The sequence below is a fragment of the Silene latifolia genome, chromosome 10, assembly GCF_048544455.1.
Source record: "Silene latifolia isolate original U9 population chromosome 10, ASM4854445v1, whole genome shotgun sequence".
NCBI classification, from domain to species: Eukaryota; Viridiplantae; Streptophyta; class Magnoliopsida; order Caryophyllales; family Caryophyllaceae; genus Silene; species Silene latifolia.
Window position 1 is genome coordinate 157,206,979 of NC_133535.1, and position 27,852 is coordinate 157,234,830.

A 27,852-nucleotide genomic window follows, 5' to 3' on the forward strand; every position below is an offset into this window, starting at 1 on the left:
TTTACTTGAAAGTTAATGTTTCTACTCATACTGAACGTTACTCCGTATTATTCTTTGGTTTCTCGATGCAATTTTTATCTTCAGTCATTCGAAAACAACCTTTTGAGCCATTGGACTAATTAATATTGTTGTTATGAACAAAGATGCTTAGACTTTTTCTTCCCTTTAGCTCTAATTGGAAAATGAAAGGGCGTCATCACCAAATAACACTCAATTTGAGCGCCACCCTCTCATATGAGCTGGGTGGAGACCCCTTCAATTAAGAATGCATGTAAGAGGGTGGCACACAATTTGGGCGTCACCCGGTAGCGCCCTATCACTGTCCGCTCTAAATACGCAACTACCATGTTGCTATTTGTTGTAATAGGTAGACAAGGTTCGAGTACCATTCGACATTTGCAATAAAAATGTAGTTTTCCTATTATTTGGGCCTCAATCTGACGGGTCTATCTGCCTAGTGGTAATGTGGGCTGAAATTTCATTGAACTCATAATGATACAAAATTATATCTGAAATCTGAATACCTGATTATTGCTGTGAACAATTTTTATTTCATTTTTTTTTTTCCGTGTAAAGGGAGGTACAAGGGCAGTAAGTATGCTGACGGGTTTTAAAAAGACCCGATGCATTCCTTGAGTCTGTCTTTTTTTTACTCGAAACAGATGTCTTGTGCGGTTGAGCCTATGGATCAACCATCTGTTCGTTTCCAAGTGAATTCGCTAATGTCTTAGATTCTTCGCTGTTGAAGTACAGTTCTGCCTTCTGAGGTTTCTGTTCTTCTTTTCCCCACAGGAATAGATACATACCAAAAATCACGACAATCGCTCCAATTATGCTGTGTATACAAGAAAATTTTAGTCTGAGCATTTCCGAGATTTTGAGTTGTATGTAATTGTAATGAAAAAGCTATTCAGCTAACTGAACTTACCTGCCAATGTAAAGCTTTTCAGCTAAGACGAAATATGCAATAATCGCAACAAGTATTGTTGATAGCGGATTAAACATGGTCACAAACACCGGTCCTTTCACTTCTGTACACCACAACTGAACATAGATTATGTAGCCTGAACAAACCACTCCCTGCAATTTTCGTAATACTGTAACTCACGTTTCATCCAATGCTTTTAACACGAAAAAATACTAATAATAGTTCATTAATTCTTATTTCTTACACCATAAATCGCAGACCAAAGGTCTATATTGAACCCGATAGCCCATATTCCCGGCTTGCGCTCTGCAAATGCTGTGAATACAGCCGATTGTGCAGCCCCAATCACACTTATCCATGTTGTCAGCGACAGTTGCGCAGGATATCTTTTTAGGGTGTATGCCTGCATTGCATCAAATTTATCGGTTAGAGTAGATTATGGGTACTGAAGGCAATTTAATGGGTTGACTCCTCTCAAGTTTGACTTTTTCATTCACAAGAGTCAGGAATCGAACCCCTGACCACTTGTTTAAGAGATGAGAGCCTTTACCACTCACACCAGCCAACTTTGGTGTTAAGAGTAGATTATGGCGATGCTATAAATCAGACCTGCAAGATAAAGAAGAGAGGCCATGCCACGCAACTTGCGATTGTAAGGACAGAACCTTTCAACCAGTTTTCCTGTATGATTGCATTCTGCTGAATGTTCAGCAGAGAATGACTAATGTTCGGTATAATCGATCCCTTGTAAAATGTCATGAGCATTACACCACCTAGTGAAATTAATGTTCCCATAACCTTTGCTATTCCTCTAGGATTCCTCATGTCGACAAACTCCAGCCTGCATACATTTACCGTCATTCATCAAAATCTGTTCCCCTTTATATCAGTCAGTTACAGAAGGACGGATTTTGAGCAAACGTACCTGAGTAATACTGCAATGACAAAAGTCAAGGATGCTATTGAATTAACCATTGCTGTGACAAATGTAGGAGAAGTATACTTTAAGCTTGCAAAGTACATGTTCAGTGTTAATCCAACCCTGTCGATTTTTAATGTCAGCACGTTATGCGCAGCGAGAGACTTAGAGTTATGTGTCGAATGAAGTAACTGTATTTTAAGCTTACCCGAGTAGAGAAAGCACAAATATTTCAGCTAACAGAGCTACTGTCAATTTTGGTCTTACTTTCCTGCATCACGCAACACGAGTTAAAAAAATGCATGAACTCGAGCAGATGTCAGCTAGATTAGTTAATGATACGTACCTTTCAAGAAAATAAGCGAAAGGGAACATGACCAAAGCTCCAACGACATGACGATAAGTGACATAAACATGAGGATTCATACCATGTTTGAAGGATGCTTCTGTAATGAAATACAGAAAAGTATAGCCTAATTGTGCTATGATCATCAAAATGTGTGGTTTAAACCTTTTGAACATGATTTCTATGTCACAACCACAATGAATAATCCTAATTTGCTTAGTTTACTAACAACTCTTCTACATTTCACTGTATTTAAATGCAAATAAAAGTAGAATTTTATTTTTTTGGATGACGAGGGATCGGAATCCATAGCCGCTTGAGTATACGTGATAGACTGCAAACCATGAACAGACCAAGTTAACCCAGCTTTGTTTATTTATCAGGGTGACAGACTCGAAGTTTAGAAAGCATAGTATCAGACCTAAATAACTCCAAGCATAGAATAATTTGGCCTTAATCTTGTTGCATATTGATTTGACTTATCAGAATATATTATGCCAGGAATTTATTTGGGGAATCATCTTTATAAATAAAATTAGTTTTGATATTTACTTAATTTAATGATATAAAGCACCTTTTTTTAATGTTTTTTTTTTCTAATTTACATCATTACATGGAATATAAAATTACAAAGAATATGGTAGGACTTATCTTCCATTAAGTTTAAAGAATAATCACTGAAGTTTATAACATTAAAAATCATCTCAAAGTTCTCTGTATGTATGCAGCAAGTGATCACAAGGGAATTATTGTATGATTCTTTTTTGGTGTATAGCATCCGGTTTTAGCTGGATAGGTTCAGTAATGCGGTAATGCTCTCTCTTATGAGTTTTAACAGCGTTGCATTTCCAAGGACAACATAGTAGTAGATTTGTAAACGATTGATTATGCATGAATAAAACAAGAATAAAAGGAAGAATAAAACGACAAAACAGATGATTAAGACAGAAGGAGTATTCGATTATTCTTGGCTTTTAAGTCACTGCCCTCTTCCAATAAAAGTTATAATGATTCTTGATTCTATTTGTTGTAATGAATAAGATACAATTTCTCAAACTTCTCTGTTCTTTCACCCTTTAACAAGAATATTTTATAGACTTTTGTGGATTGTCAAGTCAATTTGCATTTCCACTTTGTCTTGTTTTACTTTTATATTTACAAATTCTTGAACAAGACAAATTGTCTCAAATGAAATTCCCCTTAAAACGGTCATATCCATGAATCCATCTTACGTGTAAAATAGGCAAGATACTGAAATACTATTTCATATAGATGGATAGGACAAGATTTGTCGTGCCCTAGACATTCTGGTTCTTTTTTTGTCTCATCCATCTATTTGTCGTTTTATTGCTTAAGACGGATATTTATAAGTCATGTAATTAGTTTGATGTGCATGCCTCATAGTTCCTCACTGTGTCACTATGATGGTGCTTAAGGAATAAGGATCAAGTGCGCATGGCCAAAAGACACAATTATTAAGTACTGTAATTTATAGAAAATTATGTCACCTTCTAATAATAAGGCATAAAATATGAAATATACTACCTTTGTCCCCAATGAATAGTTTACATTTTCTTTATTTTATGAATTGAAAATAAAGTAAATGTAAAATATTGACTTGGACAGAAGTAGTTATTAACCTCCATTTTATCGTGTTCTTCCCACTTTCCAAAATATGCGCGCAGATTTGAAAAAAAGGATAGAACATGAAGAAACAGATAGAGTACCTTACTACCTTATACTCTTATAAGCATGAGATAATTAGCAAAAAGAATCAAATTTTACTGCATAAAATACACAAAATTGAGCTCTACTACCAATTACATGAAAAAAAAATGAATGATGTCGGATTAATCAGTGAGTCTTGTATGAGACGGTGAACCAAATTCTTAAGTTGGCCTCACAATACAAGTAAAACCGTCTTGTATCAGTTTCTGTATAAATTTAATTCCTTTCCTATAGTTGATACTCCAATATGATTTCATTTCTATATACAAGGTATAATGTCGAAAATTTTGTGTCAAAGAATCAGAAGTAAGAAGATCTAGCCTGCAGCAAGAAGGAAGAACATTATAAGAGATGATATGAATACTGTAATCCAACTTAGGAACGCAAACGCGACTGAAAGTTGATATTTTTGACATTCATCCCCAATAATGCATCCTCCTAGATCATGAAAATACAGTACTGCTATGCCTCCTGACGCTGAAGCTGCTGCAAGCGACAGCGTTGCTGTTACCTATTCAACACATTATTGACTACTGTCAACAAAATTACTCCTAGGAAAGAATAAACATGATATCTTGTATAAGACGGGCTTACCCAATCTCCAATTACGAAAAGGCTGACCATTATAGGATTATGGAGTACTTGTTGGCTTAGAACAGCATAAGCGTCTAGCATCGCGAGGCCTAAGCTCCATGTTACTTGCAAACCCATGGCGGCTATTAGATAACTGCAAACCCAAGATGCACATTTTTAAGCCATGACAATGATCCCTTCTCATACACAAAAATCGCTTATTAGACTCTCACATTGTTATCAGTGTACTAGCCGACCCCAAATTATTTCGGGATAAAGACTGTTATATACTTATATCAGTGCAATGCTACTACAACCTGTAATGGATTCCTACAAATATTGAATACTGCTTCTACAGATTCATTTCCATACAGAGAATACAATCGGAATGCTCCTACCACGAGTCCACGACAAGTAAAGCCAACTGTTCTCTGCATATGGACATTATCGCGACAAAACAGCAAACTGCTATAACCAAAATGTCTGGTGATCAATCCTCTGACTACCCTTAAACACTTTGATCTATCCTCTGGTGATGTTTTTCGACAGTCCGGCCCTCGGACATTTCAAATAGACTAAACTACTAATTTAAACTAGAATCAAACCACTTGAACTACTAGCTAGTCTAGTCTACTTTAATTACTACTGTCACTGCAGACAAATTTTGCAGGGTAAAAACACAAGCAATGCTTTAGGGTATGATTATTGGTAAAACTCACTAAAGTCTTAAGACTCTGCCACATCAGCTTTTCACTAACTTTTATTATTTCTTTATTGTTCAGACTCAGCTCAGACTCACCTCAGATTCTATACATTATCAGTCAGACTCAACTTAAGACTTTCTCAAGACTTGGGTACATTATTGGGAGTTTTGAGTGAGTTTTGTCTCAAAACTCATGTGAGTCTTGTCTCAAGACTCACCAATAATCTTACCCTAAAGATCTCTTTTTTCGAGTCTTCTCTCCAATCTTCTCCTCCCAGAGCCAAATAAAATACCTTATATTTTGCTTACATGGGTGACAAAAGCAAGCGGCTACCATATTTTATTTTTGTCGGTTTGTGAAAGGGGAAGATCAGAGAAGATTCAAAAGAGACTGTCCATGACATTACTCAAAAAAGAAATACCATCTCCAAAATCTATCCTATAATCACATACATATGTAGTACTCTCTCTCTCTCTCTCTCCGTATCAGTCATTTGTTTACCTTTAGTTTTTTGGCACAAAGACGAAGGAAAGAGAAGGGGGTCAATTATGAGATGACAAGTAGACCAAATTGAGTGTAGAAGCTCAACTTGCCCATCAAAGGCATCTCTAAAATAGAAAAACAATTGACCCAGAAACCCAAAATATAATAAATAAACAAATGACCAGGAGGGAAGGAGTATAAATTATAATGAAGTAACTACAAATATTATTAGTGGAAAACCGCCTTATAAAAGTATTTGTGATGAATACTACTCCCTCCCATCCATCCTTTTTTTCCCCTTTGAAGTGGGCACGGAGATTAAGGGTGGGGAGTATAATATTGATAAATATATGAGTGGGGTTTGGTAATTGGAGAGAGGTATGAATAATTATGATTAAATATTAATAAAGGAGATGGGTGGGGTTTGGTTATTGGAGAGAGGTATGAATAATTAGAATTAAATATTAATAAAGTATATGGTGGGTTTGATGAGTGGAAAGAGGTAAGAGTATAATATTAATAAAAACTTTCTCAAAAAGGAAAGGGGAAGAAAACCTGAATAATCCGTTTTAGGAAATAGGGAAGAAAAGAGTGGATAGGAGGGAGTATATTTTTGTCAAGATAGTAAATTACCAGAAAGCAGTGAAATTGAAGAAGCTTGAGGTGGAAGCCATAGAAACAATAGAACCAGTAGCAAACAAGAATTGAGCAATTCTTAAAGAAAGCCCTGTCATTGTTCCTGGTGTTCCTGCAAATTTCTTCATCTTTTTAATAATACAATCATAATCAACCAAATTTCTTAATTACCCATTAACATAAATTTAATTCTTAACCCAAAGTTTCATTCTTTTTGCAAGAATGAATTAAAAAGAAAGAAGAAAACAGAGGATTTTGATGTTTGTGGATGTAAAAAGAAGTTTAGGGTTTTGATAGAAAAAATATGAAAGATTAGTTTTTTATGGAAAAAATGGTAAGAGGTAATGATCATAATCTTTGATAAAGTGTGTGACACAAGCAAATTTGAATATTCAACCCAATTATTACTCATTCTTAATTGCTTACCTTTAAGCTTGGCACAAAGACCAAGACACAAAGGCTCAGAGAAGGCGAGTGGACGAATTATTAGATGAAAAGTGGACTAAATTGAGTATGATCAAATTACTGGTCAAAGAGATTTTTAAAATAAAAGGTAAACAATTGATTGAGACACCTAAAATAAAGTAGGTAAATAATTGATCGGCGGCGTGTAAAGAGAGTTACAACGACAAATATTAAATACGGTCATGGATACCAATAAATCAGTAATTTGTATTGAATTAAGGGAGTTACCGTGAGCGCTCGTCTTCACTGGAAATATAAAATTGGAAACTTCTAGTTAAAAGTTTTGATTGTTTTCAATTTTGCCTTAAATCGTCATTTATTCGGCATTGTCAAAATTTATTTATCATTCCTATCTGCAAATCCTAACTTTATCACTATGTTATTCATTATTTTATCAGCTAAACTAACTAACATCTGCGTAAAAGTAATATCGATTTGAGTACATTGTAGATGTTTTGTGAGTTACTCTATGTTGACTATGTAGGTAGCCAACCAACAGTCACACACTCACACGCATCATTATACCAACTATAATGTGGACACCAACTTTAGTGTTTTTGTTGCCTCACGTAGTCACGCTTTGGGTTGTTACTTGTTAGTGGGTTGGTAAATGTTGATGTTGCTTGTGGATTGCAGATTATTACGTATATTTTGACTAAGTCAAATTAAATAATAAAGAAATTGAGTTACTCTAACTAGATGAAGTTTGCAGTGTAAAAAGGAAGATCAATGTTCAATCTTCTCCTTTTACTGACAAATAAATTACGAGTACCTTGTATTATGCTTACATGGACGATAAATGCAAGTGATTACCATATACGGAGTATTATTTCTATCGGTTTTTGAGAAAAGAAGATTCGAAAGATAATGTCCATGACATTGCTCAAAAAACAAATGCAAGTGTTATTTTGTACAAGTGTTGCATAGAATAGGCATAAAAGAAAAAAAAAAATCAAACACAAACATGAATATTTATTTCACTTTCGATTTTATTTTAATAGTCTAATACAAAGTACATTATAATGATGACGAGCATATTTGTCATCAATAGAAAGTATTAAGTTGTAAAAATTATTTTATAACTGAAAGAACAATGTTAGGACCGTATATGGGACAGAGTATCCCAACTCATGGGATGATGCCTAACCTTATTACTACTCTTTTACATACGAGTAGGTAAAATCCATAACTTTATTATATCCTACATTTTATTTGTAAGAAGGTGATACTGAAACCGGAGTATAAGACAATTCGGTTCACAACTTGAAGTAATCAAGGCCAGATTGATCAACAGGCCTAGAGAAGAAATATGTGAAGAACTCTTCAGTGGTGAAGTCCTTGTAAATGGGCTGATTTTCTTCAGATAATAGTTCCTTAATGGGCCCATACTTTTTTGGAGATTTGAACAAACTTCTTAAAAATAATGCAATGGACACTCTCGGCCCAACAGTTTGGGCTATCACTCTGTGGTTCACACTTTTAAGCATGTCATTCGAGATTATCTGTCACAAATCGAACATTATGCATTAACAATCATTAGTTATAGTATTAGTGACACTAGCGTTCAATTTCTGCCTATGAGAATTAAACAAACTAGGCAGAAGTAGGGGTGTTTACTGGTCTAGAATCGGACCGGACTGGACCAGACCGCAATGACCCGTGGACTGGACAACGCCATATCCCAAACTAGGAAGCCGGACCAATTAGGTGGGAACCGGACCGGACTGAAACCCCTACGTCCGGTTTTATCGGGTTTGGACCGGACCGTTCGATTTTTAAAAGTAATTTAAGGTGATTTTTTTTCTTGGACCGGACCCGAGACCGGTCACAATATTTATATGGACCCGGAGACCGGACCGGATTGTATTCGATCCAGGCCGGTCTGGGTCGGTCCGATTTACCGGTCAGGTCTACTTTATGTGCAGCCCTAGGCAAAAGTGTAGCCGAATTTATACTTAGACAGGACGAACGAGTGATGGTATTAAGAGAAATTTGGAAATTTTTCGAAGTTTTAACTAAAAACTTGGAAATTTTTCATATCCGGTGGGGCGAGTATCCCTACTAGGCTGCTAGCCCCCTTGCCCCACCATTGTTTTTAGGCCAACCAAAACCTCTTTTGAGAGCACCTATAAGTCTTTAACAAGAGCATTACTCACTGTTGTTGATTGTGAACACACCAGTTATTTCACAAAATGTTATTCTAAATCTGTTATACAAGAATATAAGGTTTTAGAGGGAGTGGAGTGTAACAAAACCTGGAGCATGTCACCGATGTTAATAATCAAGGCACCGGGACGAGGCTTAACATTAACCCATTGATTGTCATGAAGAACTTGGAGGCCACCAATGTGATCTTGAAGAAGTAGGGTGATGAATGAGGAATCAGTGTGTTTGCTTGTTCCTAAGGTTAACTCCGGCTCGGGACATGCCGGGTAATAGTGGCATACAAAGGTCCATGCTTGGCTATCTCTTAGGTTAGAAAGATGGTTTGGTTTTAGTCCAAGACCAATTGATAATAACTCGAGTATGAGGTCTCCTAGCTTTAGAGTATGGTTGAGGTATTCTAATATTGTTTCCCTGTTAAAAACATAAGAACATAATTCATTAAAATTTATTAGGCAAAATCAGAGTTTTAATTTCAGAATGATTTGTGATCGACTGACATATGTGTCATTATATTCATTTATATTTTTCATACCTTTTGAACCAGGATTTGAATATTATCAAAATATGTTACCATTTCTCTTATTTTATAGGCCGGATTTAATGAATTAGGTAGGATATGGACAAGCTAGTTTCAACAACTAGATAAGATTGTTGGGAACTCAAATTCTTTGGATACCACAAGCACCACTCATTATTGAAATATTGGGGTGATGACAATTGGCTACGTCTAACATTTTAAAAAAAAAAAAAATTATATTGTTGAATTATTGATCGGGTCTTAGCCATCGGTTTAAGTTTTAAATTGAGTTTGTCTTCTCAAAGCTTGATAATGTTAAATGTAAGATATTTCATAAAATAAATAACTATTATAATAAGATAATTTACTCTTATAATAATATTTAATTAAGTTATTTTATGGAAATTAAGTCAGTTCATCCTATGGTGAGATTTCCCTAGAATTGCGTTCCCACTATTATCTCCCGTAACATACCACTCACGATTTAGTAAACGGTTCAGTTGAGGGAACATATTTATTCTGATTAATGTTCAACATGTCTATCTCATTAAGAAAATAAACCATCTAAATTGTGAGGCTTAGGGTTTAGATATCAAGTCAGATTTGGGGATTTAGAAATCTGGGTATTCATTAAAACGGATCAATTATTTCAAGTAATGACTGGAGGTAAGTAATCGATCTCTTCTATCGCTTCCGCATTCAGTTTATACATGTTCATTATTAAATTAAAACATGTTAATTTAGATTATAAAACTTACCACTAATGTCCTAAATTAAGTTCAATTTCGGAATTTCAAATTATAATATGGGTGTAACAAGTCGTCAACTATCAGCTTAAACTTTTGATTAAGTCGTCAGACATTTAAAATCCAAATATTATTAGATGAAGGACAAACCTGCAAATGGAAGGCAACTCCTGAGGCTCAAGCGACCCAAGAGATAAAAAAGTACTAAGAGACAAAGTATCCCTCCAATTAGCAGCTTTTGATTTATACAAATCATAATTTGTATTATAAGAAACAGCCTTAGAATTATCACGATTATAATATTGTTTCTTAACTTCATCATCTTGTTCATGAAACAATCTCGTACCTTGAATCATATTATCCAAAACTTCCATAGGAATCCCATGATTCACTACTTGGAAAAATCCCCATGTTGATGATGCCGAGAGCATCTCCTTCACAATTTCGGCTTTATTGTCGTCGTTGACATGAGCAAGGTCTATGACCGGAATTGTTATGTTGTCGGGACAAGTAGGGAAATCTTTTGAACGATCTTCGACTGGTCGAACAAACATGTTGGGAATATGAGTTTCCTCTTTTGTTTCATCTAGTAGCCCTTTAACACCGGTTTTTCGCTCGTCGAAAGCCTTAAGCTCGTTGGCTCGATCATAGCTAGTTTGGTTACTCATTTTAATGTTCAAAAGTTTAATTTTTTGTTATGTTTTGTTTTGTTTAGATTTGTAATGATAATTGTATTAAGGAATTGAATATTGAATATAGTTCTTTGATTATATAGAGTGGTGCAGGTCAGTGGCGGAGCCAGGATTTGAACTTAGGGGGGCGAAAAATTTTAGGAGGGGCGAACGACTAATTTCATAAGGTACATTCGAATAAAATCGGAAATTTAACTAAAAACATCGAAAATTTCATCCGCCAGGGGGGAGGGGCGACCGCCTCTGCTAGCCCCCCCTAGCTCCACCACTGGTGCAGGTTAAGACTTTTAAATACGTGCACCGAATAGTCAAAGTTGGAAGAGTATTACTTCGTATATATTTGTATGAAGATTTTTCGTACAATGTCTATTGTCTAATAACTAAACCATACAAACTCGACTCGGAACTTGACCTGATAAAAGGGTCAATCGAGTTGGGTTCAGGTTAGGAAGAATTCAGGTCGGTTCATATAAGATCGGCTTAATTAACTCGGGTTTTGGTCAAGTTCGGTTCCTTACTTCGGATATGAGTAAGCTTGTTTAGTGGGTCGGGCTGAGAGATTGCACCCAGGCACGGCCCGAAGATGAGATCAAGCTAGGCCGGGCCAGCTTCTTCCTTGTGGGCCACATCGGGCCTCTCCAAAGAAATGTAAGCACTAGCCCGGCCCGAGGGGGGAAGTTGGGTCGTGTCGGGCTGTGCTATGGGCTGAACGGGTTGGATTTTCGTGACCCAGTGCAGCGTGCTGGACTGGACCGGGCTGGGCCACACCACTGTACAATTGTAAGTATCGATTGAGCTGTTCAAGTTGGGTCAGTTATGTGAGGTCTATTCTGAACAACAATATCATACTAATAAAGCGAACTAGCGGCCGTGGCGGTCGCGATCTCAAGAGTTAAATATGGAAGTCGTAAATCGGCTCCTAGATTGATAAGTCTAAGATGTTGAAAAATTTGTAGATTTGGACATGTAGTGTCCACGTAAAACATTTTGAAGAATAGCCACAACTTATATGTTCAACTCTTTGACTCTTCAAGTCTTCAGAATTGAATGGTAAAATCAGATGATGAATTTATATATGATACCTCTAAATATCTCAATTAAAAATTTAAGGTGATGGTTGAGGTTCAACAATTATATTTATTTTTCAATTACGACCTTCACTTGAATGCCTATTGGGCTTGAAAAGTGGTGTGCACAGGCTCCCGCAAACCATGTGCTAAAATTTCACTTCGTGAGTCATTGGGGTTGCCAGGATTTGAACCCGTGACCTTTGGTAACCCTGGCTCTGATATCATAATAGATGAATCATTTCAACCAAAACTTTAAGGTGATGGTTGGGGTCAAAACAATTATATTTATTTCCTATTACAAACAGTAGTAATCTATTTTTATTCTGGCTAAGTTATTGTAGTTCATCTCCTAGGCAAGTGAGATAGTAGATTTTGTCATTTTGTGTGATCCAAAAATCACTTTCTTTCCTTTTTTTTATTGGTTTTTGTGCCAAAATGCATGGATAACTATTAATCGAAACGGAGGAAATACGAATCTTATCTTAATTTTGTTTTAATTGTCTGCTAGGTAAAGTAAGTCTAGTGATAGAAATTTGCATGACCTGTTATACGTGGTTTGTCGACTATTATGTAATAGAGTACAATTCATCGTCTCACATCTGTATTTTCGACTCATGCTACACTTTCATGGTATTATGAGCAAGTAAACAATTGTGCTATTAAACATTGTAAAATCATTAGTAAAGTGCCATATCATGATGTCCTTAGAAATAAACCAAAAAACATTTATAAAACAATTTACTTCACAACTTGAAATAATCACGGCCAGATTGATAACCAGGCCTAGAGAAGAAAGAATTGAAGAACTCTTCAATGGTGAAGTCCTTGTAAATTTGCTGATTTTCTTCGGATAATAGTTCCTTAATTGGCCCATATTTTTTGGTAGATGTGAACAAGCCTCTTAGAAATAAAGCAATGGAAATCCTTGGCCCAATAGTTTGGGCTATAACTCTGTGGCTCACACTTTTAAACTTGTCATTAGAGATTATCTGTCACAAATTTAACATTTTGTATTAAAATACATTGATGATAATAACTTTCTTAATTTATCTTTGACCCTATCGTGGTAGATTTCAACCGTAAAATAACAGGTCATTTTGAGTTCCGATCGTGAGTCAAGATATTCGAGTCTTTGACCTAACCATTGTTAACGATGGTAGACACACAAATTTACACAAAACCGCAGTTACTATAAAACAGTTATATACAATAATATAAGTTGATTAGGAGAAACAAAACCTGGAGTAAGTCACCGACGTTAACAATCAAGGCACCGGGACGAGGCGTAACATTAACCCATTGATTGTCATGAAGAACTTGGAGGCCACCAATGTGATCTTGGAGAAGTAAAGTGATGAATGAGGCATCAGTATGTTTGCTATTTCCTAAGGTTAACTCCGGCTCAGGACATGAAGGGTAATAGTGGCATAAAAAGGTCCATGCTTGACTAGTTATTAGTTTGCCAAGATGGGTTGGTTGTAGTCCAAGAGCTAGTGATAGTAACTCTAGTATGAGGTCTCCTAGCTTTATGATATGCTTGAGGAATTCCAATATTGCTTCCCTAATCAACAAGGTAAATAAGAAAATATTCATTATAACATTACAACATCTAGAGCTGACAAGCTTGACCTGGCCCGAACCCGAGCAAACTCAACCCAATAGATCATGAGTATATTTCAACCCAAAATCGACCCGACTAGATGATGACCTGTGACCTGAACCCGAACCCGAACCCGAACCAGGCTCAACCTCATATTGACGGACGTGATATGACTCGGTTAAATTGATAACCAGACAATTATTGAGCTCAATATTGATCAAAATGAAAGTAATTTTGTGTATAAATTGATACGTTTGACCTAATAATGAGGTAATTAAATCAAATAATTGTTAAAAACTAAATTTAGTGGCCAAAAATTGAAGTAATGCGATAAATTAACCGGAGCCGATAAAGACCCACTCAACCCGACCAGACACATCTTTTGACCTTAAATGACACGACCCGATAACTACCCAAAACGAACCCAAAAAGGTAGACTGGCTTGATATGACCCGACTTAACCCAACCCTACTAACCGATTACCACCTCTTGTCAACATCACAACATTATATCCTAAAATGATTCGCGGTTGGTCCACCTAAACTTTATTTTAAAAACGTCAACAACCAATAACAAATAATGGAAAAGGAGTATGGTAAACAAGATAAAGTAGTGAAGTCATCATATTCATTAAAATATGATAATTTTGGAAAAATAATGAAATATGAGATTTTTTTTTATTTGAGTTAAGAAATATGGGAAATTGGTCAGCTACATTTATCTCCATATTTCTTGAATTGCGGTCTCAAACTACATTTTGTTCCGGTTATTTTAATAAAAGGGGCGATTTGTCGACAAGCTAATTTTAACAACAATTGGTCTCCCTTGTGACGGGTTACCATTTGTGGCGGATATTTTGTGAGTTAAAATGGTAACAAAATGGGTTAGTGGAGAAAGGGGACCACATGAATAGTGTTGCAGAGAGAGAAAAAGTGGGTACTTTGTGAGGTAAAATGGTATCCGTCACTCAGGAGTGACGGATATGTGCCGTCACAAACAAGAATTTGTGTTTTAACAAATGGATAAGATTGTTGGGAATCCATATTCTTTCTAAGCCACAAGTACAACTCGTTGAAATATTGGGGTAAATGAGTACAGTAATTATTATGACTGCGATAACCCAGCGTTAGATTTTAGCCATCACTTTAAGATTAACGCCGAGTTATCAACGCCTGATGACCCTGACGTCCCCTAAGTTCAAATCGTGGGAGCTTGATTTTTTTTCTCATATTAGTTTTATGTTAAAGAAAAAAAAACTCTTGATTATTTCATATATATAGTTCATTTTTTCACATATTAAAATACAATGAAATATATGACAAAACAAAACCTCTATATAAACAGCAATTGTGCGAGATCTACACTAGTTATCCACTAATCAAGCCCAACAATATAAAACCGTAAATAACCTTAACTATCAGCTTAATTTTTTTTTTTTTTTTTGAAAGCATCCGCTTAAACTTTTGATTGAGTTAAATCGAGGACAAACCTGCAAATGGAAGGCAATTCCTGAGGATCAAACGACCCAGTCTTCAAAGTACTGACAGACAAAGAATCCCTCCAATTTGCAACTTTTGATTTATATAAATCATAGTTTGTATTATACGTGACAACCTTAGAACTATCACGACTATAAAACTGTTTCTTAACCTCGTTGTCTTGTTCATGAAACATCCTCGTACCTTCGATCATATTATCCAAAACTTCCATAGGAATCCCATGATTCACTACTTGGAAAAATCCCCATGTTTCGGATGCCGAGAGCATTTCCTTCACGATTTCGGGTTTTGAATAACCGTCTTGGTTGAAATGAGTAAGGTCTATGATCGGAATTGTTATGTTTTCATGACAAGTAGTTAAATCTTTTAAACGATCTTCGAGTGGTCGAACGAAGATGTTTGGAACATGAATTTCCCCTGTTTTTGTTTCATCTAGTAGCCCTTTAACACCGTTTTTTCGCTCGTCGAAAGCTTTGAGATCCTTGGTTCGATCATAGCTAGTTTGGTTACTCATTTTAATGTTTACAAGTTTTTGTTTTGGTTTGGTAATGGGAATGAAGTTGAACATTAAATACTAGTTCTTCATATATGTAACAACTTAGACAGTGGTGGAGGTAGGGGGCCATCGTCGGTTGAGATTTTCGAAGTTTGTAGTCAAATTTTCCGAATTTTTTTCGAGTGCACCTTATATTATTATTACTCATTCGCCTTCCTAAGCTCAAATCATGGCTCCGCCACTGAACTTAAATCCTACGTCGAAATTTTAAAAAATTTGTCTTGTTTTTAATCAAGTGTCACGCAACTACGTACTCATATACTCCCTCCATTCAACTCCACTTTACATGTATTCCATTTCCGTCCATTTAACTCCACTTTACAGATTTCCTTATTTGGCTAAAAAAATGACAATTCTATCCTTATTAAAAATCTTTATTTACAAAAAATGCCACCCAAACCCCACACTAACCCACCATAAAACCCCACCTTTATGTTTTTTTAATATTTTATTTTAACCTCTTCTTTATCTTTCCCCATGTACTTTTAATACCTTTTTAATCCGCTTCTTAATATCTGTGTAAAAACCAAAGTTGCAAAGTGGAGTTGAATGGAGGGAGTATTAGTATAAGGCCTTTTGGAACGAAAACCGAAAAAAATCATACAAACTTCAAACTTGGCCTTATTGTGGTGGGGTGGATGTGTTATATGTGTGGTCGGAAAGAATTATGGTGTGTAGAACTCCAAGTCCCACATAATTGTAAGAGATTTGTCACGTTTTTATGAAACACAGATTCTTGTTCAAAATAGTTGTAGCCGCGGCCTTAAAACTTAAAACAGGCTAATATATAATACTCTTAGAGAAGGCAATAACAGAATGCCCAAGTCTTTCGAACGATTTCGGCTTTATTGCCACCTTCGCTGAGATGAGTAAGGTATATGATCGGAATTGTTATGTTTCGAGACAAATACTTAAAATCTTTTGAACGATCTTCGAGTGGTCAAACGAGGATGTACCATTGGTTCGATCATAGCTAGTTTGATTACTCATTTGAGTGTGTGCAATATTTTTTTTCGGAAATTTTCCATGGTTATTTCTTTAATTTTGTCAGATTTTTCATGGTACACCTCCTATTAAGAATATGCATATGCTATCCTTAAGGTTCCATTTTTGTGCCCATGGTACCTCTAATGCAACGGCCGTTAAATGGACGTTAAGTTTTGATGATGTAGCAATGCATTAGTAATTAAAAATTATTAATAAATATGAAACAAAAATAGAAAGCAGGGGTACAATGGGAAATCTCACAAAATTAAGGGGTATCATGGAAAAGTTCCGTAATTTTTAATTACTAATTTATTGCCACATCATCAAAATTTAGCGCCCATTTAATGACCGTTACGTTAAGGGGTACCTTGGGCACAAAAACGGAATCTCAAGGATACCATAGACAGATTTTTAAAAGCAGCAATACCATGGAAAATCTGACAAAATTAAGGGGTACCATGGGAAATTTCCGTATTTTTTTTATGGATCTTAGCATATGATTATGATATTATTATATTCATTAATTAGTTTTCAAATAAAATGAATTATTGTTGGTCCCAGATAGGCAAATTGGAGCAAATTTTTGTGTCTACGGAGTATTAGCTAGTACACAGTAGTATGGAGGAGTATTGACCATTCAGGAAACGTGCCTATTTACAAGCGGGTCGTGTACTCGTACCTCAAAGTTAACAATATCGTTCTAATATCCCCCAAAAAGGCTACACATACACGAGGTGTATGGAAAAAGCCATACACGACCAATGACATCGCGACACGTGACAAATTAGAGTTAACATCAATTAGTTAGTGTAGGGTTAAGTTAGTAATTTTAGATGTGTGGTTAACTTCTTAAATTACTCTGATTAACTATATAGATAAAAAAATGTTGTTGGTAAGGCTCGAACCCATGACCTCTTGAGGCATATACACTTGCTATTACCATTGTGACAAATCCATCTCTTTTGCTAAATTTGTATCTCTTTTGTTATTTGTATGTTAAAAGCCGAGTTAAAATAATATTTACTTATAATAATTATTAAATATATACTTCTCGCTTATATTTAATGTAATGTATTTACTGAGTTAAGTATACTTGAAAAAAATTGAACAAAATATTTTATTTACTTATGATAATTATCATTTGTACCGTTAGTTTACATTTAACTAAGTTTGGTGTCGGCCCCACCGGGCTACCTCTATTTATCATTTAAATTTTATTTTTTTATAAAATATAATTGCGTTCGTATTTTTTAACACAAACATTTACGATTTATAATATATTGTTCGATGATATATCTTGAAATTATGATGAGATTAAAATTTATCAACAAATTATATAAAACACGATCACTTATTCTTCCGTCGTTGATATTATTACGTCCACGACATACCCCTGTTAATACTATTACGTTCACTACTCCTTTGATTACTGTTGTTTCTTTGACTATTCCCACTATTTTTATAGTTAAATTCACTATTCCCGTTAATTTTATCAAACTTATATATTTAAATAAATAAAATATTTTTCTTAAACTGAATTGTTAGCTAACTTTCTTCGTTGTTCATATTGTTACTTTTATAACATTTGTTGTCACTACTGTTATTTTCACTACTCCCGCTATATTTATTTATTTATTTTCACTACTCTCGCATTTAATACTGTTAATTTCACTATTCTCATTCTTGCTACTATGACTTTCACTACTCTGTCTCCTATTATTGTCACTTTTACCACTCAAATTGGTGAATACTATCATATTTATTACATCAAATGTTGCTACAATTTTTTTAACTATTAATAGAGTCACTTTTGCTACTTACACAATTTTATCAGACTTATATATTTAAATTAAAGGTAGTAAAATGCGGACTCAGGTCGGACGTGAACCGGGCTAGTATGATTTTTTGGCCCACAGACATGTTAACAGGTTTTGAGCGGGTTCGTGGGCCGGCCATTTGGAAAATATGTTGTCCAAACCCTCTTTGTTAGCGGGTCGGACGGGTCCCGTCCATGAACAGCTCTAATTTCAATAAATATATCAAATATTTGTTAAATCTTTCTCTTACTTAATTTTATCAAATCAAATTTTATATTAGTTTATTATATGAATTTACTAGAGTTATATATTTAAATAAATATAAAATATTATACTAATATATTATTTAAGAGCGATTATTATTATTCACTAACTAAAGTACAAATCTAATGTATTTTGAAATATTGTATCTGTCGAGAATTTTTATTTTATTTATCTCTTTATAGTTTTCATAACCCATTTCATTATCATTAATTTAGTTCATTCAAGTATAATATTGGATGTAATTAAACTTAATTTATTTAATATATTAAAAATATATATACTTAGTGTACAAAAATACAATGACACACTAAAACAGGCTGTAGATGCATGAAAACGAGTAATAGGTTCATGAAAAGTGTTACATACATGAAAATGTTTATTAGGTGCATGAAAATTAGTCAAATGTATTTCGCCTCAATTTCTGTCTAACTTATAATTTTTTACCAAGAAATATATTATATAGACATTAAATTGTACGTCGAATCCAAATATGTCGTTATTTTAAAAATAAAGTTTCCTCTCAATTATTGGCTTTTGGCCAATTCTGGCAAAAGAAACTCCTGACGGAAAACCCCTCAGGAACCCGTGTTTTAAAAGTTCCTGACGGAATTTCCGTCAGGAAAGTCAACAAAATATTGACTTTCCTGACGGTTTTTCCGTCAGGACTTTTCTATCAATAATGGAGTTTTCCCTGGTTCTGGGGAGGGGACATCTGACGGGATTTCCGTCAGTAATATTGTATAGCTGACGGATAACGTCATAAACCCGTCAGGCTGTGATGGCGCCATTGCTTTTTTCAACGCGCCAGTAACCTGTGACGGATTCTGACAGAATATCCGTCAGTATTTTTTACCGACGGAATATCCCTTAGTATTCCGTCAGTTTCCTGAATTATCTGACGGTATGGAAAATCCGTCAGTTTCCCGCGTTACTTTTGTAGTGTATGGTTCTCACCGGATCCTAAATTTATATATGTATTCCTTATATATCTAAGATGCACTTAATGAGTTATAAGACGGAAATTAAGGCGAAATACATTCGACGTACAATTTAATAATATATTTACACATGACATCTACAGCGTTATAATAATTTTTCGTAATAATTCCTGATAATTTTTAATATTATAATAATAAAAAAATTTTGCCTCAATTTACTAAATATTTTTCGTTATAATAATATGACCTATAATGAATGTAAATTTTATATTAATTATATAAATTATAATTACAAATAATAAATACGATAGGTATATAAAATTTTAGTTTAATTTTTATCAAGTACATTTAACTAACCTAGTATGTACATTGATCTAATACTGAAGGTACATTGAATATAAGTTAGAAGTACAATTAATAATGATTATATGTACATATTGTTTTAACTCAAGTCTTAACAAAGATACATATCAAAAGATATGCAAAATTTACAACAAGATGAATGTGTCATAGTGGTAATAGTAAGGTATTCAAACCAAGAGGTTATGGGATCGATCCTCATCAAAGACATTTTTTGAGGTTTGATTTAATAATAAATCTAATGTATAAAATAAAAAAATAAAAAAATTCCATAAATATAGTTAACTAGATGTAGTTAACAATTTAACTACAAATGTTAAATTACTAACCTAGCCTTAAACTAACTAATGAAGATTAACTCTAGTTTGCCACGTGTCATCACGTAATTGGTTGTGTATGGAAAAACCATACACCTCGTGTATGTGTATCATCTTCCAATATCCCCGTGTTACGATTGTCGTCATCTGTTCGGACACTGAGTTAAATAATTTTTTATGGCTGTCCGCTTGCCAAGTTTAAGATTTTGATAAAGACTCTGCAACTACTCAAAGATTTTGAACTTTTCTGATGTGTGTTAATTTGTCGTCTTTTTTTAGACAACCGTGTGTTAATTTGTGGTGTTAATATTTTAGGATATACTCCCTTCTATTCACAATAAACTTCCTTATTTCCTTTTCCGTCTATTCACAATAACTTCCATATTTCCTTTTTTGGTAAGTGTTTGTGTGGTCCAAATTTAATTGTATGGTGGGTAGTGTATTTGTATGGTCCAAATTTAATTATATGATGGGTAGTGTGTTTCCTTAATTTTTGTGACAAAATGAAATGGGAGGTTTATTGTGAATATGAGGCAGTAAAATATTAATTTCACATGAAGATATGTTTTTTTTTTGGCAGTAGTAAAATAAGTCGATTACTAGAACTAAAAATTACACGCATAAAAAACACACTAAAATTATATAAACGATCATATAGATAATTGTCTCGTATCTATGAAATTAGCGTAGATTCTATAAATTATAATTATACACTGGGTCTATTACGTCGTCGTACACCCAGACCAGTGAGAAGTCGAAAATTAACTAAATCGTCATATACAACGATGATATTATAAGAAATTAATGTATTTCCGCTTAGACTTGTATTACCGGAAATTTTGTAATTCGACGGTCGGAGTAATCTTAGAGCTTGAAATAATCAAGGCCAGATTGATCAACAGGCCTAGAGAAGAAATATGTGTAGAACTCTTCAAGGGTAAAGTTCTTGTAAATGGGCTGATTTTCTTCGGATAGTAGTTCGGTAATCGGCCCGTATTTTTCTGGAGATGAGAACAAGCCTTTGAGAAATAACGGAATGGACACCCTTGGCCCAATAGTTTGGGCTATCACTCTGTGGCTCACACTTTTAAGCTTGTCATTCGAGATCATCTGTACAAAATAGCGGTTATTCTCATGTAAATCCGTTTTACATAAATATTAGTATGTAAATAAAGGGTTTTTCTAGCATGTGCCCTTAGGAAAGATTTGTCATTCAAGAAGTTAAGTAGGGAAGGTTTGTTGAGAATATATCATGTCAAATTAGAGTTGAAACTCATATTTACCATAATTTAATTTTTTTTTTTTTTGTTTGATGACGAGGGGGTTGAGTCCCCGGACCCATGCATTCCCGCAACACTACATGGACCATGTAAGCCACCCCCTTCGGGGGCTGTAGTGGCCAAGTGATCATCGCCCTGGTAGTCGAACCCGGGACCTCTCAACTCCTGCATTTCTGCAAACTTCAAGGTTTAACCCGGCTACCACTGGATTAACACCACTTGGTTATATTTACCATAATTAGTCATATAATGTTGAAAATCTTTCCCTACTTAACTTCTTATCATGTGCCCTAAGGGCACATGTTAGAAAAACCCTTTATTTATTTATGCACACTTAATGAAATTGGCATTTTCAATGGGCCTTCATGGGATTTGAAACCCATGATCACTTTTGAAACGGGCGTACCATACGACAGTTTTATAATAAAATTTGGTGAAAATTACAAATTACCACCTAGTATTTATCGTATTTTGTAAACTACCACCTAGTATTTCGTTTATTACAAACAACCACCTACTTTGCACCGTATATATCCAAAGTCCCACCGTATTTTATTCCCGATTATCATTTAACTTAATTCCCGACTCATTAAGTGAATAAACTATAAAATGACCAAAATACCCCTATTTTTACTAACTTTAAAGACTCATTACCATCTAATTAAAGACAAACAAAATCAAACATAAACCCAATTTACAATCAAAATCAATTTTATGTTAAGAATAAAAATCCAATAATCAAAACTCATGTTTCAAGGGAAGCAACAATCATTTAGATCCATCTTACACAATCTCAACAATGAATTTTTATGTAATTTATGTGTTGAATTGCTATAAACATTCCACAAAATACAACTCCACCCCCCCCTCTCCCCCTCTAATCCACCTGACCACCACCAAAACGACCCCAGATTTAACTTGATTCGGCCCGGGATTCGGTGTGGTGCTTGACTTGGTAGCCTCCGAATTGCTGCTGCTGTTGTACCGGGTGGTTTGGGGTTCGACGAGTTGGTTATCGACCTGGGTTTTTTATGTGCCGGTGGTTCAATGGAAGAGGCTCAATGGTCGACCATGGTGGTCGAGGCTGCTGTTCGGAGTTGTTTAGGGGTTAACAAGGATGGAGCACCGTTGTTGGTGGTGATGGTGGAGTAATAAATTTTTGGTAATTTAAGGATTTTTTTTTACTGGGAAATTTGATGGTGATGAATGATGATGAATAATTATTAGGGGGTTGGTGATGAACTTGTTGATCGTTTATTTTTAGTGGTAGGATGTGTTTTGAGCAAGTTGAAATAAGGCTATTTTGGTCTTTCTATAGTTTATTATGGTGTAGTAACTTAATGAGTCGGGAATTAAGTTAAATGATAATCGGGAATTAAATACGGTGGGACTTTGGATATATACGGTGCAAAGTAGGTGGTTATTTGTAATAAACGAAATACTAGGTGGTAATTTGCAAAATACGATAAACACTAGGTGGTAGTTTGTAATTTTCACTAAAATTTGCGAATAAACTAAAATAGAATGTAACAAAACCTGGAGTAAGTCACCGATGTTAACAATTATGGCATCAGGACAAGGCGTGACATTAACCCATTGATTATCATGAAGAACTTGGAGGCCACCAATGTGATCTTGAAGAAGTAGGGTGATGAATGAGGAATCGGTGTGTTTGCTTGTTCCTAAGGTTAACTCCGGCTCAGGACATGCCGGGTAATAATGGCATGCATAGCTCCATGCTTGGCTACTTCGTATTTTCGAAAGATAGTCTTGTTCTAGTCCGAGAGCTAGTGATATTAACTCTAGTATGAAGTCTCCTAGTTTTACGATATGCTTGAGGTATTCCAATATCGCTTCCCTAATTAACAGAGTAACAAAATATTCGTCAAGTATTTTCATTCAAATGAATTTAATAAGTTTGTTTAATATATGCGAGATATATTTTAATATAATTCAATAATATCCAGTAACGCGTTATTATTAATCCTTGTTCATGTCAATCAACATGTCCGACTTTGACTTTTTTTTTGTGAGAAGTAAAATCTCAAATCGAGCTAATTGACATTTCAGTAAGTGGATTATACATCTGATGTAGTACATCAGATGTGTAGATACCCGTATCCGTCGATATTGGAATTTATAGAGAACCCGACAAACACCCGATGATGATAGGACACATGTATTCATTAGTTGTCATTGTCATTATTTGGAGCTCGTTTTACGATGTAGAATGGGCGTCGTCGATGAAGTATTTTATTAATTTAAATGATATTTAAATTAATGTTTTTTTAAAGTGAATTTATTTTATTGTTTTAATTTGAATTTATTTTCTTAAATTTATTTTATTGAAAATAAAATAGATATTTGATTTGAAAAATCATTCTTAGGTTACTTGATTTGAAAAATCAATTTAAATCGTTTATAAACCGTATTTGAAGAACTCGATTTTTTACGATGGTTTTATACGCGATTTTGAGCTTGTTTTCAACTTGATTTGGGCACGATTTTCGAAGCAAACTCGAACCAACTCCTGACCCATAACCCAACCCATCACTCACCCTCATAACCAGGCCCTAACCCCTTCCACAAACCCGTCCTAAACACTCCCCAAACAGCCCGCACAAACAACCCGTTCCCTTACCCGTGTTCAGCATTGCCAAGCCCCAAACCCGCTCCAAACGCCACTTAAACCCGTGCCCATTAACCCTAAACCATACCATAGTATCCTACCCATATTACCTTAGCTTAACCACCAAGAAAACCCCTCATACAAACCCTAAAAACCCCACGAAATAGCTGATGGACAGCAGCTATGCAAACCGAGTCCAAGGTCTCTTAACCCTATCAAACCCTACTTTAACTCTCTATAAATACCTCCCCTATGCCATACATTCATGGCTCTAAGTTCTCCATACATACTACCGTCACTAACCAGCACTAATCTCCACAAACAAACCCTAATTGCCTCTCAAAACCCTCGAAAAAACCGAGACATCCAAACTGAGAAACAGTTTGTGTCTCTCTCGAAATACCATTCATTCCCCTTTCAAATCTCCATTAAAACTCGAGTTTCTTATTCCTAATTAACCATATAACATCCATCTACATCTTAGACAAATATTCACGAGCCCAATTGACCTTGAGAGTACACGAATCCCCTCGAAAAACAGAGTGTCATACACTCTGTTTTCGCGGCTTTTCCTGTCTGTCCAGTTCTGTTTGTGCTCGTTTTTCGTGCCCAATAATTCAGAACGAGCGTGGTTTGTTTTAAGATATTTGTTCTACTCTCTTTCTAGTTTTCAAAACATCTTTTAAATCTAATTTTCACCGTGAAACGAGTGAGAAATTGCAGTTTGAAAGTTGCTGTCCAGATTTGCCAAAAAACGTGTTGTTGCTTTGTTACTTCGTCGACGGCCTCTCGAGATAAAATCTACAATCGATTACGACCCAAGACGGTGTCAATGATACATGTAAGTTGAGGGTGCATCAAATCCTCCTCTTCTCCCTTTTATTTCGTTCTTTTTATGTTTGTTTTTTTATTGTTCGTTTTTACATTGTTTATCGTTGTGCATCGTTTGATATCGCTAACTATGAAACTAGTTTAGTCTGAGTATGAGTTAAAGTACCACCATTGAACACCCGCGTTGACTCGAGTTTAAAAGGTCTTACTCGCCAGTGGCGATTGTCCTCGCTCGTTTACATATCCTCGTGTTCAAGGTAAGGCATTAATAAAACGATTCTAACTTCGTTCCTCGCTTTTGACCCCTCGTTTGTTTCGCTCAATTCGACCCGCCCTAGGACCCGTTGCATATTAGTTCGACCTCTGATTGTTAACATGTGATTCATTTAGACGACTTTAGATCGATTAAATAACCTAATTAGACATGTTAGGGTGCTTCGACGCGAGCTTTAAAACCGGTTAACAATTCTATAACCTAATTGAATGCATCTCTCTTTTCACATAATTTCTCGCTAGTATAAGAGTGCGTGATTAGCACCTTCTTATTAACACTCGACGAGTTAACTTAATTAGCGAACTTGACCTAATTCGACCCCTTTTAGGCCGTGTAGAGCCCTTGGTTTTAGGCGAAGCCTTCTAACCTCTTTTATCATCGATTTCTAATGTATATCTCATATCGCTTTGCAAATCTATCTAACCTAATGAACCTAACCTAGGATCTAGGGTGGCCGTGGCTTGGCCGTGGGTGTGGCCGTGTCTTTGTCCTTCTTGCTTCTCCTTTATATCATTTGTTCATCGTTGTTTCGTATTTTGTAATTACCTTTTGTTTATCGAGTCGTTTCTTGTAATTCGTTTGTAATTAGTTTTCTTTTTAGTCAGTCAAATGATTTCTAAAAACCTTAGTCTTGTTTGGTTAGATGGTTGGGCTCCAATTCATGTAAGAGCGTAGTAAATCGCATGTTGTTTAAAACAACGTGGCCCGATTTATGCTAATGCAAGCTTTGGTGCGTGACCTAATGTCTAATTCGATGAGATTAAGCGAAAGCACGCATTACGAGGAGTGACCCAAGGCCGTGAGTTATGTAAACCGTGGGCCACCCCTTGTGCACGTTTTCCTAGGCCGAATTGGCCATGTAGGGTGTCGTGTATGGTGTCGCATATAGAATTTGTATTCAGATCGAGTTGTATCTTTAATTCCTTGTTGTGTCGGCATGAAATGCCTGGGTTGTAATAGGGTATATCCCAACGGCTCCCCCATTCCCCCTTAAGCCTTGTTTGCTTTGTTTTGTATGTTGTTAGATCAATCAACCCACATGCTAAATTACAACTTTGACAAAGTTAGTTTAGTTGCATCTAAATCGACATAGAAACTTCACATGTTAGGGTTTTTAAAACGATGTTTGCATATCATATATCGTAGTAGCTACGACCTTGTTTGAAATCCGACACTTGACTTAGTAGAGGCCGTTATTGACGGGCGGGGTTATGTGTCCTTATGGGCTTCCTAACACGTACCCTCACCCCTTACTCAAGATCTATGGTTTGTGGATCCGTCTAAATACCATTGGATTACGAGAGTCATTCAAATCGAGTGATATAGGGTACAAGTCTTTATCTTTAATCACTCGTAGTCGATTGGCTTTATGCTTTTCGATGAAAGGTGTAAAGTTGACTTGAACGGTTCCAAGTTCCCACAAAACTTGGTGGCGATTCTAATTTGTCTTAATTCGATTCGAAAGAACCTCGAGTCGATTATGCCGCATGTGGATCCCGCGGACGCAGATCCCGCGGGCGTTGTCCACAAGATGGTATAATTTTTGAGCATTAAGATAAAGTTTTTGAGTTATAATCTAAAATTTTTGAGTTTTATTATAAAGATTTTGAGCTTATTTACTTAAACTTTAATCTTAAAAAGTTACATTATAACTCAAAAAAATTACATATAAACTCAAAAAAATTTGATTTTTGAAATCATAAAAATATAATTTATAAATTCTATAGTACTCGAAAAAAATTTACAAAAAGTCATTAAATATGATGCATGTTAGTACATCTGATGTACAATCGTTTTTCTCAAGTTGTAATGGCCTTGTAATTATTATTACCTCCATTCCAATCAATAAGTCGGACTTTGACTTTTTTAGTGAAACGAAAAAAGTCAAATCAGACTAATCACGTAAAATAAAGTATGACAAACCTGCAAACGGAAGGCAAATCCTGAGGATCAAACGATCCAGTAAACAAAGCAATGATATACAAAGAATCCCTCCAATTCACAGCATTCGATTTATAGAAATCATGGTTCGTATTATACGTGACAACCTTAGACATATCGCGACTATAAAACTGTTTCTTAACCTCGTCGTCTTGTTCATGAAACATCCTCGCACCTTCAATCATATTATTCAAAACTTCTATAGGAATCCCATGATTCACTACTTGGAAAAATCCCCATGTTTCCGATGCCAAGAGTATCTCCTTTACGATTTCAGCTTTTGAAGTACTGTCTTCGTTGACATGAGTAAGGTCTATGATTGGAATTGATATATTTTCGGGATTATTACTTAAATCCTTAGAACGATCTTCAAGGGGTCGAACAAAGATGCTTGGAACTTCCTTTGTTCCTTCATCTAGTAGCCCTTTAACTCCGGTTTTTCGATCATCGAAAGTTTTGAGATCCTTGGTTCGATCATAGCTAGTTTGGTTATCCATTTGATTTTTAAGAAGACTTTTTTTTGTGAGTCTTTAGATTAGAAATGTTAAGAAGACTTTTTATTCATTTACTTGTCTTGTTCATAGTT

General features: G+C 35.3%; 5 protein-coding genes across 5 annotated transcripts; all 5 read right to left on the bottom strand.

The window, feature by feature from the left end:
* Positions 1–582: 582 nt before the first annotated feature.
* Positions 583–2,410, bottom strand: LOC141609425 (WAT1-related protein At2g39510-like). The gene is made up of 7 exons (XM_074428474.1): positions 2,194–2,410; positions 2,056–2,118; positions 1,854–1,970; positions 1,538–1,769; positions 1,173–1,331; positions 929–1,080; positions 583–835 (listed from the first exon to the last, which is right to left on the bottom strand). The coding sequence occupies exons 1-7, from the start codon at positions 2,367–2,369 to the stop codon at positions 682–684; spliced, it is 1,053 nt and encodes a 350-aa protein (XP_074284575.1). The 5' UTR covers positions 2,370–2,410; the 3' UTR covers positions 583–681.
* Positions 2,411–3,987: 1,577 nt separating this feature from the next.
* On the bottom strand, positions 3,988–6,826 carry LOC141606523 (CASP-like protein 5B3). Its single transcript, XM_074425684.1, has 3 exons — positions 6,315–6,826; positions 4,516–4,648; positions 3,988–4,432 (listed from the first exon to the last, which is right to left on the bottom strand). Exons 1-3 carry the CDS (start codon positions 6,443–6,445, stop codon positions 4,238–4,240), a joined length of 459 nt encoding a protein of 152 aa, XP_074281785.1. The 5' UTR covers positions 6,446–6,826; the 3' UTR covers positions 3,988–4,237.
* Positions 6,827–7,753: 927 nt separating this feature from the next.
* On the bottom strand, positions 7,754–10,990 carry LOC141606526 (1-aminocyclopropane-1-carboxylate oxidase homolog 1-like). Its single transcript, XM_074425686.1, has 3 exons — positions 10,362–10,990; positions 9,038–9,359; positions 7,754–8,284 (listed from the first exon to the last, which is right to left on the bottom strand). The coding sequence occupies exons 1-3, from the start codon at positions 10,877–10,879 to the stop codon at positions 8,039–8,041; spliced, it is 1,086 nt and encodes a 361-aa protein (XP_074281787.1). The 5' UTR covers positions 10,880–10,990; the 3' UTR covers positions 7,754–8,038.
* Positions 10,991–12,627: 1,637 nt separating this feature from the next.
* Positions 12,628–15,861, bottom strand: LOC141606525 (1-aminocyclopropane-1-carboxylate oxidase homolog 1-like). The gene is made up of 3 exons (XM_074425685.1): positions 15,063–15,861; positions 13,213–13,534; positions 12,628–12,962 (listed from the first exon to the last, which is right to left on the bottom strand). The coding sequence occupies exons 1-3, from the start codon at positions 15,638–15,640 to the stop codon at positions 12,717–12,719; spliced, it is 1,146 nt and encodes a 381-aa protein (XP_074281786.1). The 5' UTR covers positions 15,641–15,861; the 3' UTR covers positions 12,628–12,716.
* Positions 15,862–20,935: 5,074 nt separating this feature from the next.
* Positions 20,936–27,844, bottom strand: LOC141606527 (1-aminocyclopropane-1-carboxylate oxidase homolog 1-like). The gene is made up of 3 exons (XM_074425687.1): positions 27,249–27,844; positions 23,128–23,449; positions 20,936–21,421 (listed from the first exon to the last, which is right to left on the bottom strand). Exons 1-3 carry the CDS (start codon positions 27,761–27,763, stop codon positions 21,176–21,178), a joined length of 1,083 nt encoding a protein of 360 aa, XP_074281788.1. The 5' UTR covers positions 27,764–27,844; the 3' UTR covers positions 20,936–21,175.
* Positions 27,845–27,852: the final 8 nt, after the last annotated feature.

What these genes read in the sequence shown, in the direction of transcription:
- LOC141606527 (XM_074425687.1), bottom strand. Translation starts at nt 27,763, where the DNA reads ATGGATAACCAAACTAGCTATGATCGAACCAAGGATCTCAAAACTTTC. An exon ending in GATTTGCCTTCCGTTTGCAG is followed by an intron (nt 23,450 to 27,248) that starts GTTTGTCATACT and finishes TCTGTTAATTAG; the next exon opens with GGAAGCGATATTGGAATACC. An exon ending in ACATCGGTGACTTACTCCAG is followed by an intron (nt 21,422 to 23,127) that starts GTTTTGTTACAT and finishes TATTTTGTACAG; the next exon opens with ATGATCTCGAATGACAAGCT.
- LOC141606523 (XM_074425684.1), bottom strand. Translation starts at nt 6,445, where the DNA reads ATGAAGAAATTTGCAGGAACACCAGGAACAATGACAGGGCTTTCTTTA. An exon ending in TTCAATTTCACTGCTTTCTG is followed by an intron (nt 4,649 to 6,314) that starts GTAATTTACTAT and finishes TTGGGTTTGCAG; the next exon opens with TTATCTAATAGCCGCCATGG. An exon ending in TTTTCGTAATTGGAGATTGG is followed by an intron (nt 4,433 to 4,515) that starts GTAAGCCCGTCT and finishes TGTGTTGAATAG; the next exon opens with GTAACAGCAACGCTGTCGCT.
- LOC141606525 (XM_074425685.1), bottom strand. Translation starts at nt 15,640, where the DNA reads ATGTTCAACTTCATTCCCATTACCAAACCAAAACAAAAACTTGTAAAC. An exon ending in GAATTGCCTTCCATTTGCAG is followed by an intron (nt 13,535 to 15,062) that starts GTTTGTCCTCGA and finishes CTTGTTGATTAG; the next exon opens with GGAAGCAATATTGGAATTCC. An exon ending in ACGTCGGTGACTTACTCCAG is followed by an intron (nt 12,963 to 13,212) that starts GTTTTGTTTCTC and finishes AATTTGTGACAG; the next exon opens with ATAATCTCTAATGACAAGTT.
- LOC141609425 (XM_074428474.1), bottom strand. Translation starts at nt 2,369, where the DNA reads ATGTTCAAAAGGTTTAAACCACACATTTTGATGATCATAGCACAATTA. An exon ending in TTTGTGCTTTCTCTACTCGG is followed by an intron (nt 1,971 to 2,055) that starts GTAAGCTTAAAA and finishes AAAAATCGACAG; the next exon opens with GGTTGGATTAACACTGAACA. An exon ending in TTTGGTCTGCGATTTATGGT is followed by an intron (nt 1,081 to 1,172) that starts GTAAGAAATAAG and finishes CGAAAATTGCAG; the next exon opens with GGAGTGGTTTGTTCAGGCTA.
- LOC141606526 (XM_074425686.1), bottom strand. Translation starts at nt 10,879, where the DNA reads ATGAGTAACCAAACTAGCTATGATCGAGCCAACGAGCTTAAGGCTTTC. An exon ending in GAGTTGCCTTCCATTTGCAG is followed by an intron (nt 9,360 to 10,361) that starts GTTTGTCCTTCA and finishes TGTTTTTAACAG; the next exon opens with GGAAACAATATTAGAATACC. An exon ending in ACATCGGTGACATGCTCCAG is followed by an intron (nt 8,285 to 9,037) that starts GTTTTGTTACAC and finishes GATTTGTGACAG; the next exon opens with ATAATCTCGAATGACATGCT.